Consider the following 12,634-nt stretch of genomic DNA (forward strand, 5'->3'; position numbering starts at 1 on the left):
GTCAGTCCTCAGGAACCACGATCAGGTGCCACGACCTTGTAAAAATGGTTGAGCATGACCTCATAATGTCATCACAAGCTCCCTCAGCACCCTCCGGTGTGGCCCATTCAGTCCCATGGACTTGTGTTGTGTTTACTGCGTTTGCTGTGATGTGTCCAGTGATGTGGTCCCTGACCCAACCTTCCTTTATGGTGGATATTCCTTCATTCTGCAAACTTTGCCACTACACACCCAGACGGGGGAGGTATGACAGCAAACCTTGCAAGTGAAGACTGAGGGAAATCAGGTGTTGGGTGTCTCACTTTTTTCAGTGTCCTTTGACACCAAATTGCATCTCATTCAGCAGTAAACCTGTGTTTTCTTTAGTGTTCCTTTTGCCTACAAGCTCTTCTCATTGCCCTTCCCATCTCATGGTTCTCAACTTCACTGGAGCTTTGCCTTTATTTGTCTCTGCAAGTGCTCAGGCAGTATTTCTGTACTCCTTCTAGGTAGCCAGTCCATGCATCTACCTTCCCTACTCTTCCCTTTTGCATTGGAGCTCCTTCCAGGAGTTCTTGGTGCAGCCAGCTGGGCTTTCTGCTGTGCCTGTTTGACTTACTGCATGTGGGGATGGGCTGTTCATGCATTTTGGGGAGGTTGTGCTCAAAGAAGCCATTCCTGGGACACTTTTAGCAAAGTAACACCTGAAATCTTGAACTTCTCATGGCAGATGTTAGCAAACATTTAAGTAATGGTTCCTCTGTTGGAAGAAATCAAAAAGAGACAGAAAACTGTCTGACGGACAAAACGGCTGATGACTATGGGTGTTGAGCTGTGACAGTAAGCTGTCTGGTGTATGGCTCATTTCAAGAGCTACATCTGGTTATACAAGACCAAAGCAATGTGAGTTGTTCCAAAGAAACTGTGTTCAGTATTTCTAAAAAATACATATCTACAATGCATTAGTTGCAGAATCTTTGTAGTGTCTTTTATCTCAAAACCACTAAGCAGCAATGCAGGTTTTCCTTTATGAAGTTTGCTTTCTTAGTAGAAGACTCCAGTCTGCCTCTGCCATTTCCATTGGTATATTTTGTTGGGCTCGAGTCATGCTGATTGCCTTTGGGTTGGAATTTAAGTCGACTTGGGATTGAAATTTAAGTCAAGAAGCATTTTCTTGAAGTATGTTGTAAGAGATCTCTGTGAAACTCCTTATCTGTCCTATTTACTAACTTATATTACGGTAGAGCCCTTAAGCCAGGGATGTTCACACAGTTGATCAGATTTCATGCCAGGGTAATTAACTGTTGGCTGCAAGAAAGGATCAGTGCTCAACATGCCTTGGTCAGGCTTGATACGCTGCTGTTATCCAACCCACACACGACTTGCTTACAAATTGTTCTCACTGACCCAGAGGGTTTTAGTCTTATGACTATTTAAGCTACTTTTTTTTTTTTGACAGCTTCTTTTGACAAATGTTGCAGGAATTTTATTCTGAGTAGTTTGACAGGGAGAGGAAGCATCATGACTCTCTGTGAATGTTTATGGCATGAGACAAATAAATCTCTTAGTGGATTTTTTTTTCAATATGTCATTAGATAACTGCTGTCTGATCACCAGCGTGAGCCAGAATTTCAGCTGCATCGCCCACACACATCTATCAGTCTGATCATGGCAAAATAAATATTTTTAAGTGTTTTTTCCTTCCACGGATTATCCAGTTTGACTTTTCCTTTTTAATGACATTATTGCTGTTACAAGGCATGTCCCCTGGGCCATGCAAATTTGTACTTGAATAATTGGATCTGTTATCATGGGTCACCTTTTTACTTCAAACAGAACAACTGGCAATTAGCTTTTGTTGAAAAACCTGGAAGAGTAACTCTTCCTTGCTTGAGTACAATGCTCCTTGTGTATAGAAATGTATTTTTGGACAACTGTTTTTGCAGTTTGCAACATTTTATAAAACAAATCAAAAGGGAATGAGAAAGGGAATTAAAAATTGTACATTGTTTTGAAGGGTGTTTTATTTATTTATTTATTTTTAGTTTTAGAACAAGCAGAGGAGGGATTTCTTGCCGAAAATAAAGACTTCTGACTTGACTTAAAAATACACACATGCAGAGCTGTTAGTAAAGGTATTGTTCCTGTCATAGTTTGGTGGTGACAGCTTGGACTCTTTGGTTGGTCCAAGTGCTATTTAAAAATATCAAACTGTATAGAAAAATTTTGGTGCTGGACTTGAGTCAAAAAAAATGCAGAAATCTTTAATTGTAAACAGTTACTCAGGGTATAAATTAAGGCAGTTGAATTTTGGCTATGCATTAGAAATGGATGGTTTTCTTGCTCTGGACAAATAATGTGATTTTAATATATTTTCTTACAGTAAGTAGTTGGTTGTCTGGTCAGTCTTGTTGTAGCTAAGGAGAATTGAATAGAAAAGCTCTAGAGTGGAGCCTTATTTCTTCAGGAATGTGATTAGTTCCTTAATTATAGCACTGTGCAAATTACATATTTGATACTGTTATATGAAGAATTTCAGTAATTACTGTTGGTATCTGTGTCATCGGAAATGGAGCATTAGGGACTTGGTTTCATTTCACATGGCACCTTGGGAAAATCTTTTATTCAAGTGTCACATAGTACACTGGAACTGTAACCAAGAAAACTAATTTTATAGTATGCGCATAAATCTTTGTGCACCCCTATGAGAGCTGGGGTTGAGAATCAGGTGAATTATAGTCGTCACACTGAATCAGGAAGGCTGGCTTTCTACTGCAGCTTATCAGCTGCCTTACTGCTGGCAAGACTCCTGGAGGAAAAAAAATGTGTTTAAAGTGGAATTAGCCATGTATTGTCAGAGCATCTCCTTGTGGTCAGGAAAGATTTGAATTCCAGGCATTGGCCTTAAAGCAAAACCAAGCATTTTCTGTTAATGTTTCAGGTCCCAGTAGTGAAAACTATAGTGAAGCTGTGTCTCTTTAGTGTTGGATGCTAGCATTTCAGATTTTAAGTCTCAACAAAGAAAAAGTTCACCCAAAGAGTACAAAGAAGTTGACAGAGGCACCAGGTGTGTTACTTGTAGTTGGATTTAATTACCTCAGTGTGTGTGCACATCTGAAATAAGAAGATCAAGCTCTGAACAGGACATCTTACCCAGCAAAAATGTATAGTGCAGTGTCTCAAGTATATTTAAATTCTGCCTTGACTTCAGACGAACAGGCAGAGAAAAGTCTGAGAGGTTTCCTGCAGCTGCTTGTGTAACCCTCCAGCTGCTGTCTTGCATCATAGAAATTTTGGGGCAAATAGAGGAAGAATTCTGTCAAATAAGTTGTAATCTGAATGTGAGACTAAAAAATTAAATAAACTTCTTATGCTCTGTCTTGTTCCTGTTAACCAGAACTTACTGTGGTAAAGCATTTAAATAAACTTGGATGATGTAATTCAGTCCAGCTCAGCATGGGCAGGAACTTCAAGGTTTAGTATCTGATGAGGAAGGCATGGTAGAAACGAAGTATTTCTGTGGGACTAAGCCCACTGCTCCAAGCTTCTTTCTAGCCTTTTGTTTATCAGGTAAAACCTATCGGTGTTTGATAAATGCAAAATTATGCACAGCCTAGACTTCTCTGAGCTGTATATAAGCAAAGGGATCAAGCCGTCACTTCCTAAACTAGTGCCCACCTCAACAGAGAAATGACGAGACCTGCTGCATGCAGCGTGTTGTAGCTTCTTATCAGTGTTTTCTGAGGACACAGCTGACGCACAGCGATGTCCCATGCTGGTGCTGAGTGATCCGCTTGCCCCATCTCCTCCCTGCAGTAGTGCACAGTGTGCCGTGGTGCTGCAGAAGGACTGGAGGTGTGCTGGGAGGTAGGTACTGCGCCACTTGAAACCAAAACAGGAAAGAAGAGGGCTTTGGCTCCATCTCTCTGTAAGGTGGCTTCCCCATCCCCAAGGAAGGGGATTTAGTGTAGCCACCTAGCTGCCCCAGCTCTCCTGCCCTATGGTGTTTATTGCTTCAACTTTTTCAGTATTGGGCAAGTGATAACTGTGGGCAAGCATCTTGTGATTAAAAGAAAAATGCAAAGTTTATTCCTTTAGTTTTCCTATTAGCCAGGTCTCTGTGCAAACCTTGCCCAGAGTTTGGATTGTGGCACTTTCAGAGGTATGATAGGGTATGTATAATAGGAGATGTAGCTTGTGCTTCCAGGGGCACTAATAACAAAATTATAATTATATAATATATTTTCATATTATATATACTATTATAATTATGTAATCAGTCATATAGGCTACTACAGGAATGGAAACTAACATAGCTTTTAGGTATTGTAAAAATAGAAAATGCTGTTTCAGCATAGGTTTAAGCTGTTAGGTAGCGTGTAGTAGAGATTTTACTGCTGTCTGCTGAAGGCAAATAAAAAAAAATTACTCTGCTTATCAAACTGTCCTTTTTGGTTTGTCATTTCACTTCTCTTCCAGAACCCCTGTTTTGTAAGTTGACTACTTTAATCTTATATTGATGTTGATGATGCATGAAAATACCCTAAAAGGCTTCATAGGTAGCAAATCCAGTATTAACATTAGATTTAGTTAGTCTTACCTTAACAACAAAATGCCCAGTTCTCTGTCTACTCTGGGCTTAGGCAATGTTCCCTCTGGCTTGCAGGCACCAGGCAACCGCTCTCAGCTAGGACTTTGGTGGTCTCAATCACACAGATGAGCAAACTATTGAAGATGTTTTGTGAGAGAAACTCATCCATCTTCCTAGGGGGTAGATGCAGTTTACTACAGTAATCATTATAAATTTATGATTTAAAATAACGAGCAGCCCTGAACTCAGTATCAAAGTATGTAAACAGCACGCTGTGTGCTGAACCACTGTCTCCTCCTAAGGTAAGAACAGGGATTACTGGAAAAGGAAGCTGCAAATGGAAACAGAGCCCCTGATATTTTTGGGCTTTGCTGGTGCTAGACTTTCTCAAAGAGTGAGAAAAATTCATACGCTATAAAGCAATTATCAGTAGTGATAATTGATTTCACTATGAATGTCATACCAATTTAAATAAACATGAAATAAGATACAATTTAGAATAGTGAACAGTTTTATTAATGGAGAGGAGAGATTCCATTATTTTTATGTCATTTACAATTTCAGGGTAAGTGCTAAATTGAGACCTTCAGCTTTGTAGTGATTCAGAGCTCTCAGCTTGAAACTGCTGGAGCTGTTACAAGAATGCAACGGCAGCTGCTTGTCTCGAAGGAATCTGTGCTGCTACATTTTGGTCTGTGCTCACAAGTACAGTGCTTTAAAATGCAGAGAGGGGACTGAATGTGCCTTTGGTAAGCACAGGTGCTGGTTAGATAGTCCCATTACGGGCCCAATACTGCTCACTTTTTTCTGGAGCTTAGCTGCTGGTATGCTGGGGAAGTTAGGAATTCAGGGTGACGTGAGAAGTACTTCTGCTGGCTCCAAATCTTGCCCTCTTAAGTATTTATCTGATTGGGGTTTACCATTAAATTGTCTTCGAGGTGCTGTCTTGTTCCCTTCTTGCATTTTTGCTTGATGGCTGAATCACTCTTTCAAGAGAAGCAGCCTCTAGCCTTGACTTATTTTAGCCTAAGGAGACTTCAGCCTACATCTGCAACTGCAGTGCTTGCTAACGGGGAGACTGTAAGGGTCATCCAGTCCTTGGAGCATGTATAGACGATCACGTTTGTGGGGCCGTGGGATATCAGTAAGAGCAAGCCAATGAATAAAGTACAAAGCTGTAAAGCTAAAAGCAGAATTTCCCCAAGCGAAGGAGTGCTGCAGCCCAGATGTCTAGCTTCTTCTGCAGAGGGGTCCCCTGTAAAAAGGTTCCTCTCCTGCTGTGGCTGGTGCTCAACTTTGTGATCGAGGGACAGGGATGTTGGTGTGGCGTGGTCTCCAACAGTACTGTGCCTTCTGAGGGGTGGAGAAGGGCGTAGGACTAACTCACATCTCAAGTGTGCACACTAATAGAAGAAATGTTACTCACCGTGTTTCTCCATTAGATCATTACTGTGTCTTCGGAAAGCTTTCTTCACGCTCCAGTGATGCATCACTCCATGGTTCTGCTCCATAATACCAGTGCTGATTCGGAGACAGGGAGTTTTTATTCATGGACTAAAGGTGTTGATTCCTTTCACCTATTTGCTCCCTGAGGAAAAGAAGCAAAGAGCTGCTTTTCCTGCAGCACTGCCCTGGGAGGGTGTTGCCAGCCCTTCACAGATCTGTGGGCGCCTGCTCCTCTGCTCCTTGCCCCATACAATAACGCTTTACAGGGGCCAGGAAAAGTCATGTGAAGCACCTAGAGGCAAGACTAGCTTAAGGGTGCTACCCTCTCATTCCTGCGTATCTTCTGCAGTGTACCATCCTCTCAGCTGTACAGGTAAGCAAAATAATTGGAAGTGAGCCTGTTTACTCATTTGGTTCACAGCATATCAGCACAGCTGGCCGGCAGGCTACACCCAAAAGGGCACCATGCTACCGTATGTGGGCAGGATAGCACCCAGGGGATGAAGCTAGAGGTTCAAACATATTTAAATCCTCTTTGTCACAGCCCCTTTTGTGCTTTGAATCTGCCTGTGCCAGTTTTCAACAGCTTGCAGATTTTGCCTGGACGCCCATATCTACTTGACCCTGTCTTTTAAAACTGAAGCGCGAGTCTGGAAATTCAGGCTTTTTATTTACCTTTTCTGGTGCCTAAAACTTACAGGGAAACGAGTACTGTAAAATTCAGCTTCAAACACAAGGGAAATGCTTTTATGTTTTTTTGGTATTTGGTTTGCCAACCACTGGATGTCAGTGCTGCTCCACTGAAGAAGGGCTCTTGCCTGGTTCCTTCCCTGTGGATATGAAGGAAATGAGAGTGGAGATTCCTGATTTTTGTCTCTCAAATACTTGAGTACATTTCTTGGGGAAAATTGCCACAGATGTTAAAATATTTATTAATTCCACATCTAAAACAACTACCATGTTTCAGACCTCTAATTCTCAATGCAAGATGAGAGACAAGATTGTGCATAGGAGTTACTGCAGTCTCTTGGAGCTTATGGGCTTGATGAGTCAGTCTGTGGACTGTCCAATAAGTGAAATAAAGCCTCTGGAAAAAGCTAAAAGTATAATCTTACTAGAGGTATAAATGTAGTGCTTTTATGGCTTGCAAATGGCACATTTAGCAACACGTGATTTTTCAAGTTTAAAAGGTGAAATGTGCTGACAGATTTGAGGAGATTAAGTTGGATATGTAGCAAAAAGCCTGTCTAGACCTCTGGTTTTATGTTTTAAAAATGTATTAAATACAGATCAAAAAATGCTTATAAATTGCTCACAGATGTGTTGTTCAGTTCAGGCTCTTGTAATACATTTGGCTTTTTTGAATTATGTTAAGTTACTTGCTGACTTTCATTCTTACGCTCTTCACCATTTTGTTCTTAAATGTGACTTGGTGATACTGCAGCAAGTGGGAGAAATAAGCAACCAAAAGATCTGGGGATTTTTGCAGGGTTTGCTTTGTTTCTCTTGTTGAAGGCAGTCTGAAATGTTTTAGCTGTCTGTCTTTTTAATTGGAGAGCAAAAAACTTCCGAGCTAAACTGCTGAAAGTACAGGTCAGCGGCATGGTGCAACCTGCATCAGATACTGCCTTCTCCTTTGAGGCAAAAGGTGCTATTAATTTTCACTACATTTTACATGGAGCTATTGAATGGCATTCAGCTGGCACACCGATTTTGAACGTGTAACACCCCGTTTTCATCCATTTTAACATAATTCTATCACCAGAATTTATCCAGCTGTATATATGTGTAAAGCAACATGGTTCTGTTATTAATCTGTTGTTAAACACACGATGGAAAATCTTCCACACAGCCAACTTTACACCTAAGTAGCATATCCATTTTATATCTGCAAATCACTAAGTAAGTTGTCGACAGCTTAAGCCTTAAATGCTTGTGCTACAAATGAAAGTATTGCATTCTGTAATCGGCTGAAGCCTTTTGAGAGGTATCTATGGAAGGAAGGCAGCAGTGGCCCGAACTATGCATTTTAAACAGTCTAGCACTTGTATATTGGCAGTTTATAAATATGAGTAGCTGCAGCTACTTCAGGCATAGAAACATTGGAGCTGGAGGATTTTAGTTAGTAAACCATACTAGTAGAGATCGTGCCATTTCAGAGGTTGCTTACAGCATGCCTGACTAAGAGAAGAAATGCCTTATTAGATCAGGCTTAGTTATAGACTGGTTTGATTCTCTAATTTTCTTTTCCCACAGGACCAAAATTAATAGTATGTTTCTACCAATTTCTTTTTTTTCTGGTGGGTGAGAAATACATATTTATTGATGCTGTTCCCTGACAATAAGTGAAATATGTCCCATTTCACCAAAGAAATGTTCTTTGAATGCCTGTAGATCTGCTGCGTGAGTTCTTTCCATGTTTAATTTTCACAGACTTGAGATTTCTGGTGATTAAGGTAATATTTTTCAAACACATGAATGCTTTTCCGTATTTAAACTTTTTATTGTATATAGAGAAATATAACTACGGAAGTTTGCTTGTCTGCAAGTTTAAAATCATAGAATCATTTAGGTTGGAAAAGACCTCTAAGATCATCAAGTCCAACCATTAACATAGCACTGCCAAGTCCACCACTAAACCGTGTCTCTGAGCACCACATCTACACGGTTTTGAACACTTCTAAGGATGGTGATCCCACCACCTCCCTGGGCAGCCTGTTCCAAGCTTGACCACCCTTGCAGTGAAAACATTTTTCCTAATATCTGATCTAAACTTCCCCTGGCACAACTCGAGGCCGTTTCTTCTTGTCCTGTCGCTTGTTACCTGGGAGATGAGACCGACCCCCACCTGCCTACAGCCTCTGTCAGGCAGCTGTAGAGAGCAATAAGGTCCCCCCTGAGCATCCTTTTCTCCAGGCTGAACAGCCCCCGTTCCCTCAGCTGCTCCTCATAGGACTTGTGCTCCAGACCCTTCACCAGCCCCGTTGCCCATCTCTGGACAAGCTCCAGCCCCTCAGTGTCTTCCTTGCAGTGAGGGGCCCAAAGCTGAACACAGGATTTGAAGTGCGGCCTCACCAGTGCCCAGTACAGGGGAACAATCACTCCCCCAGTCCTGCTGGCCACACTGTTTCTGACCCAGGCCAGGATGCTGTTGGCCTCCTCGGCCACCTGGGCACAGAGCTGGCTCCTGCCCAGCCGGCCGTCACCCAGCACCCCCAGGCCCTTTCCCACCAGGCCCTTCCCAGCTGCTCTGCCCCAGCCTGCAGCGCTGCGTGGGGCTGGTGTGACCCAGGTGCAGGACCCGGCACTGAGCCTTGTTCAGCCTCATACAGAAGTTTCTGTTTGTCATGAATAATTTTTTAATGCATGACGGTTGTCTTTGAAAAGTCAGATTCTCTCTAGTAGTGACTCCACTTGATGAAAGATGAAAAAAGGAAGTCTTGGCCCATTGAAATCAAAAGTGCAATGTCTCTGGGTTTGGTGGTTTCCAACTGTATTACCACAGTTGGAAAAGGGGCTAGTGATCACGTAGGGAGACTTCCAGGTAAGGAAATACCTGGAATGGTTGTAATTAGGGAGACGGTGAACAGTCTCATTTAGGGATGCAGATGGGAAAATAGATGTTACAATTGCAAATTAAATCCATTGTTGATAAATGTGATTAATAAATATTAACCTGGTCTAGTGGATGGTGTTCCTGCCCAGGGAGGTTGGAACTGGATGATCTTTAAGGTCCCTTCCAAACCAAGCCGTTCCATGATTCTGTGGTCTCAACAGTTGCAGTTTGGGGCTTTTCTTCCAGTGTTCTCTCCTGGCTGCACAAACAGCAAGGTGGCAGCTGTGGTGCTGTGGTAGGGATGTGTCTCAGCAGGGTCCATGCAATGCCATCCAGCTACATAGGAGGAAGCAGGTAGCTGTTGAAGCAGGAGTCATTCTTCACCAGCTGCATCCTACCTCCTTCAGGAGGAAAAAAGGCTCGCTGGCTGGAAGCAAGCTCCTCTGAGGGCCTCATATCTCTGTGATACACTTAAGCTATATTACCTTTCATATCCTGTTTCTCTTCAATCCGAAGGAGAGCCATCAGTGAAGATTTAATTTACATAAAGGTGGTGTTAAGCAATTCTGTAAATTATGATGTGAAAACTAATAAAATCGTTATCTTTTTACAGATGCAAATACTGGCATTATGATGATAACCTGCTCACCTCCAGCGTTGTCATTGTCTTCCATAATGAAGGATGGTCCACGCTCATGAGGACAGTCCACAGTGTCATTAAGAGAACACCAAGGAAATACTTGGCAGAAATTGTGCTGATTGATGATTTTAGCAACAAAGGTATACTTGGAATATTAACACACTACTTGTAAAAAAGGAAACTTTTTTTTTTCCCTTTAAAAAGTTTCCTTTTAGTTTATTACCTGCCATGGATTGAGTTGACTCTGCAAGAAAAGTAAGTTGTTTCTTCACAGTCCTTTCAGTTTTCAGTGATGGGAAAGCTCTTCTCCAATGAATAGCTTTCACAAAACTGGCAATCCTTTGTGTGTATTCAGCTGTTTGAAATACAGGGTTTGTGGTGGGCTCTCTACCACAGCTGTGGAGTAGTATATAGTAGAAAGCTGGGGTAGCTAGTACCTTTCTTAGCTCTTGTGAAAACAAGTAGTTTTAAGAGTATTGAAGGAGTTTGAATTAAGCCTGTTAGGAATAATTTCTTTCCTTATTCCATATAGGAATCCAGTTTCCTTTCTTCTTTATTTCTTTTTTTATTATTATTTTATTATAATGAAAATGTGTCTTAGGCTGTTGCACTATTCTGATTCACTTTCAATGTCTTTTTAATTTCCAATATTCTTTAATTTAACATCACATTAAGGTGTTTATTATTTCTTATTGGGGAGAGGGGCTTTTAAGAATTTAAGTATGTGTTAATTTCTGCCTTTCTTTGAGTCCTGCATATCAACATTTTCAGAAGTCCAGAGATTTTCCTCTTCGTTTGTAATATACATTCTGGTCTTGGTTTATAGTCAGAATGTATGTATTTATGTGTGATTCTTATAAATATAAACATACACTGACTTTTTTCCATTAATGGTGATATCTTCAATGTTAATGCAAATCAAGGCTGACTACAGAGAAAAACTGAAAGTGGTATGCTAAGAGATACAAGGTGATTGATGTGCAGGAAATCTGTCTGGTTTTAAAGTTTAAACAAATTTTGGAAAAGTGCACCAAAGCTGCACATTCTGCAACACTTTATTGCAGCATAGTTCTTGAATAGAAGTTGACAGAGAAGAGTAGATGCATAAATAAAAACGTACCTTCAAGTGTGCAGGATGACAGTCTCTTCTAGACAGTGATAATGATGGCTTGTAGAAGCACAGGCAAGTTTGAACTGGTCAGCAGCATAGGGTATGTTCCTTTTACCGTCTTTTTTTTATAATAGCTGAATTGGGTAGTGGCGTGGAAAGCAGATGACTCTGTTTTGAAACTCCCCATTTTATCAAGTGATCTGAGCTTCTCCCAGTTCCCGCCTCATGGGAGGAGTTGTTTTCTTCAGGTATACCCACTATAAAGTCAAAAACTGAACTCACCACATAGTTGAGGTTGCCTTTTTTCAGTACAAATCACTATTAAAAATAGTTACTGTATGTTAATTTTTACATCATGCCTGTAGGTAGGTAGGTATCATTTTCTGTTTGTTTTTACAGAAGAGGAAAAGTTACTTGTATTGTGAACTTGACTATATCTGACTTAGTCTGATAAAGGTACTGAATGCTATTATATAGTCTCCTGTATCCTCTAACAGCTGTTGAGAATTTTGCTTAGATATACATACACACTATAAAACAAAAATATCTTCTGTCCTAAGAGATATAATTTTAATAATTCAGTCAGCAGACATGTGCTGTGTTTTTCCTTTTCAGCTGGGATCACAGCCTTTCTTTAGAGCTATTCAGGGTCTGAGTTAGGTGTATAAAATAACTGTGACACTGATGGTCTCTAGAAAAATTACCAGATTTTACAAATAGTTGGACTCAGTACTTGGGTTTCACATGAGTTGTAGCTGACTCTGTGCTATGTGTATGTAATTCATGGAATGAGTTTGTCTGGCGTAACAACTTGTTCTACAGTTTTCCAATATATGACGATTGTTAAATAAAGGCAGTATTTTTCAAGAAATTTATTTTGAAATACAGAATTTACTTATGCATTCTACTCATATATGAATAATTAGCAGATACAGCTAACCTGGACCTAACGTCCAGCAGACCCTTGTCTCTGTATTTCCCACACTTCTTTTTCCCAAATAACTTTCCTGAATCATAAAATTCAGTGAAGAAAGCTCAAGATGCAATTTTCTCATGTATGAGTGACTGGAAAACAAGCATGGACTGGAATGGCTCTGAACACCTTGCTGCAACTATACGGTTTCGCTATAATAATTCTTCAGACTGCTTTAGGCTATTACTTGGTAAACATAATTAACTTAATTTCAATAATTCAAATTGCATTCTAGATGAAAAATGGCCAAGACAGTAGAATCTTGCTCCACTTCTTTCTCCCCGGAGAGAAGCATGAACTAATACAGGCTGTGAAGCGTGCCAAGCCGCCTGAAGAGA

General features: G+C 40.8%; 1 protein-coding gene across 2 annotated transcripts in view; it reads left to right on the forward strand.

Moving 5' to 3' along the window:
* GALNT7 (polypeptide N-acetylgalactosaminyltransferase 7) overlaps positions 1-12,634 on the forward strand; it is a 74,028-nt gene that overhangs the window by 39,334 nt on the left and 22,060 nt on the right. For both annotated transcript variants that reach the window (XM_056346867.1, XM_056346860.1), the window contains exon 3: positions 10,186-10,352. In XM_056346867.1, coding sequence (XP_056202842.1) covers positions 10,186-10,352 — 167 coding nt within the window. The remainder of the gene's footprint in view (positions 1-10,185; positions 10,353-12,634) is intronic.

This window comes from Falco biarmicus, chromosome 1, assembly GCF_023638135.1.
Source record: "Falco biarmicus isolate bFalBia1 chromosome 1, bFalBia1.pri, whole genome shotgun sequence".
Lineage (NCBI taxonomy): Eukaryota > Metazoa > Chordata > Aves > Falconiformes > Falconidae > Falco > Falco biarmicus.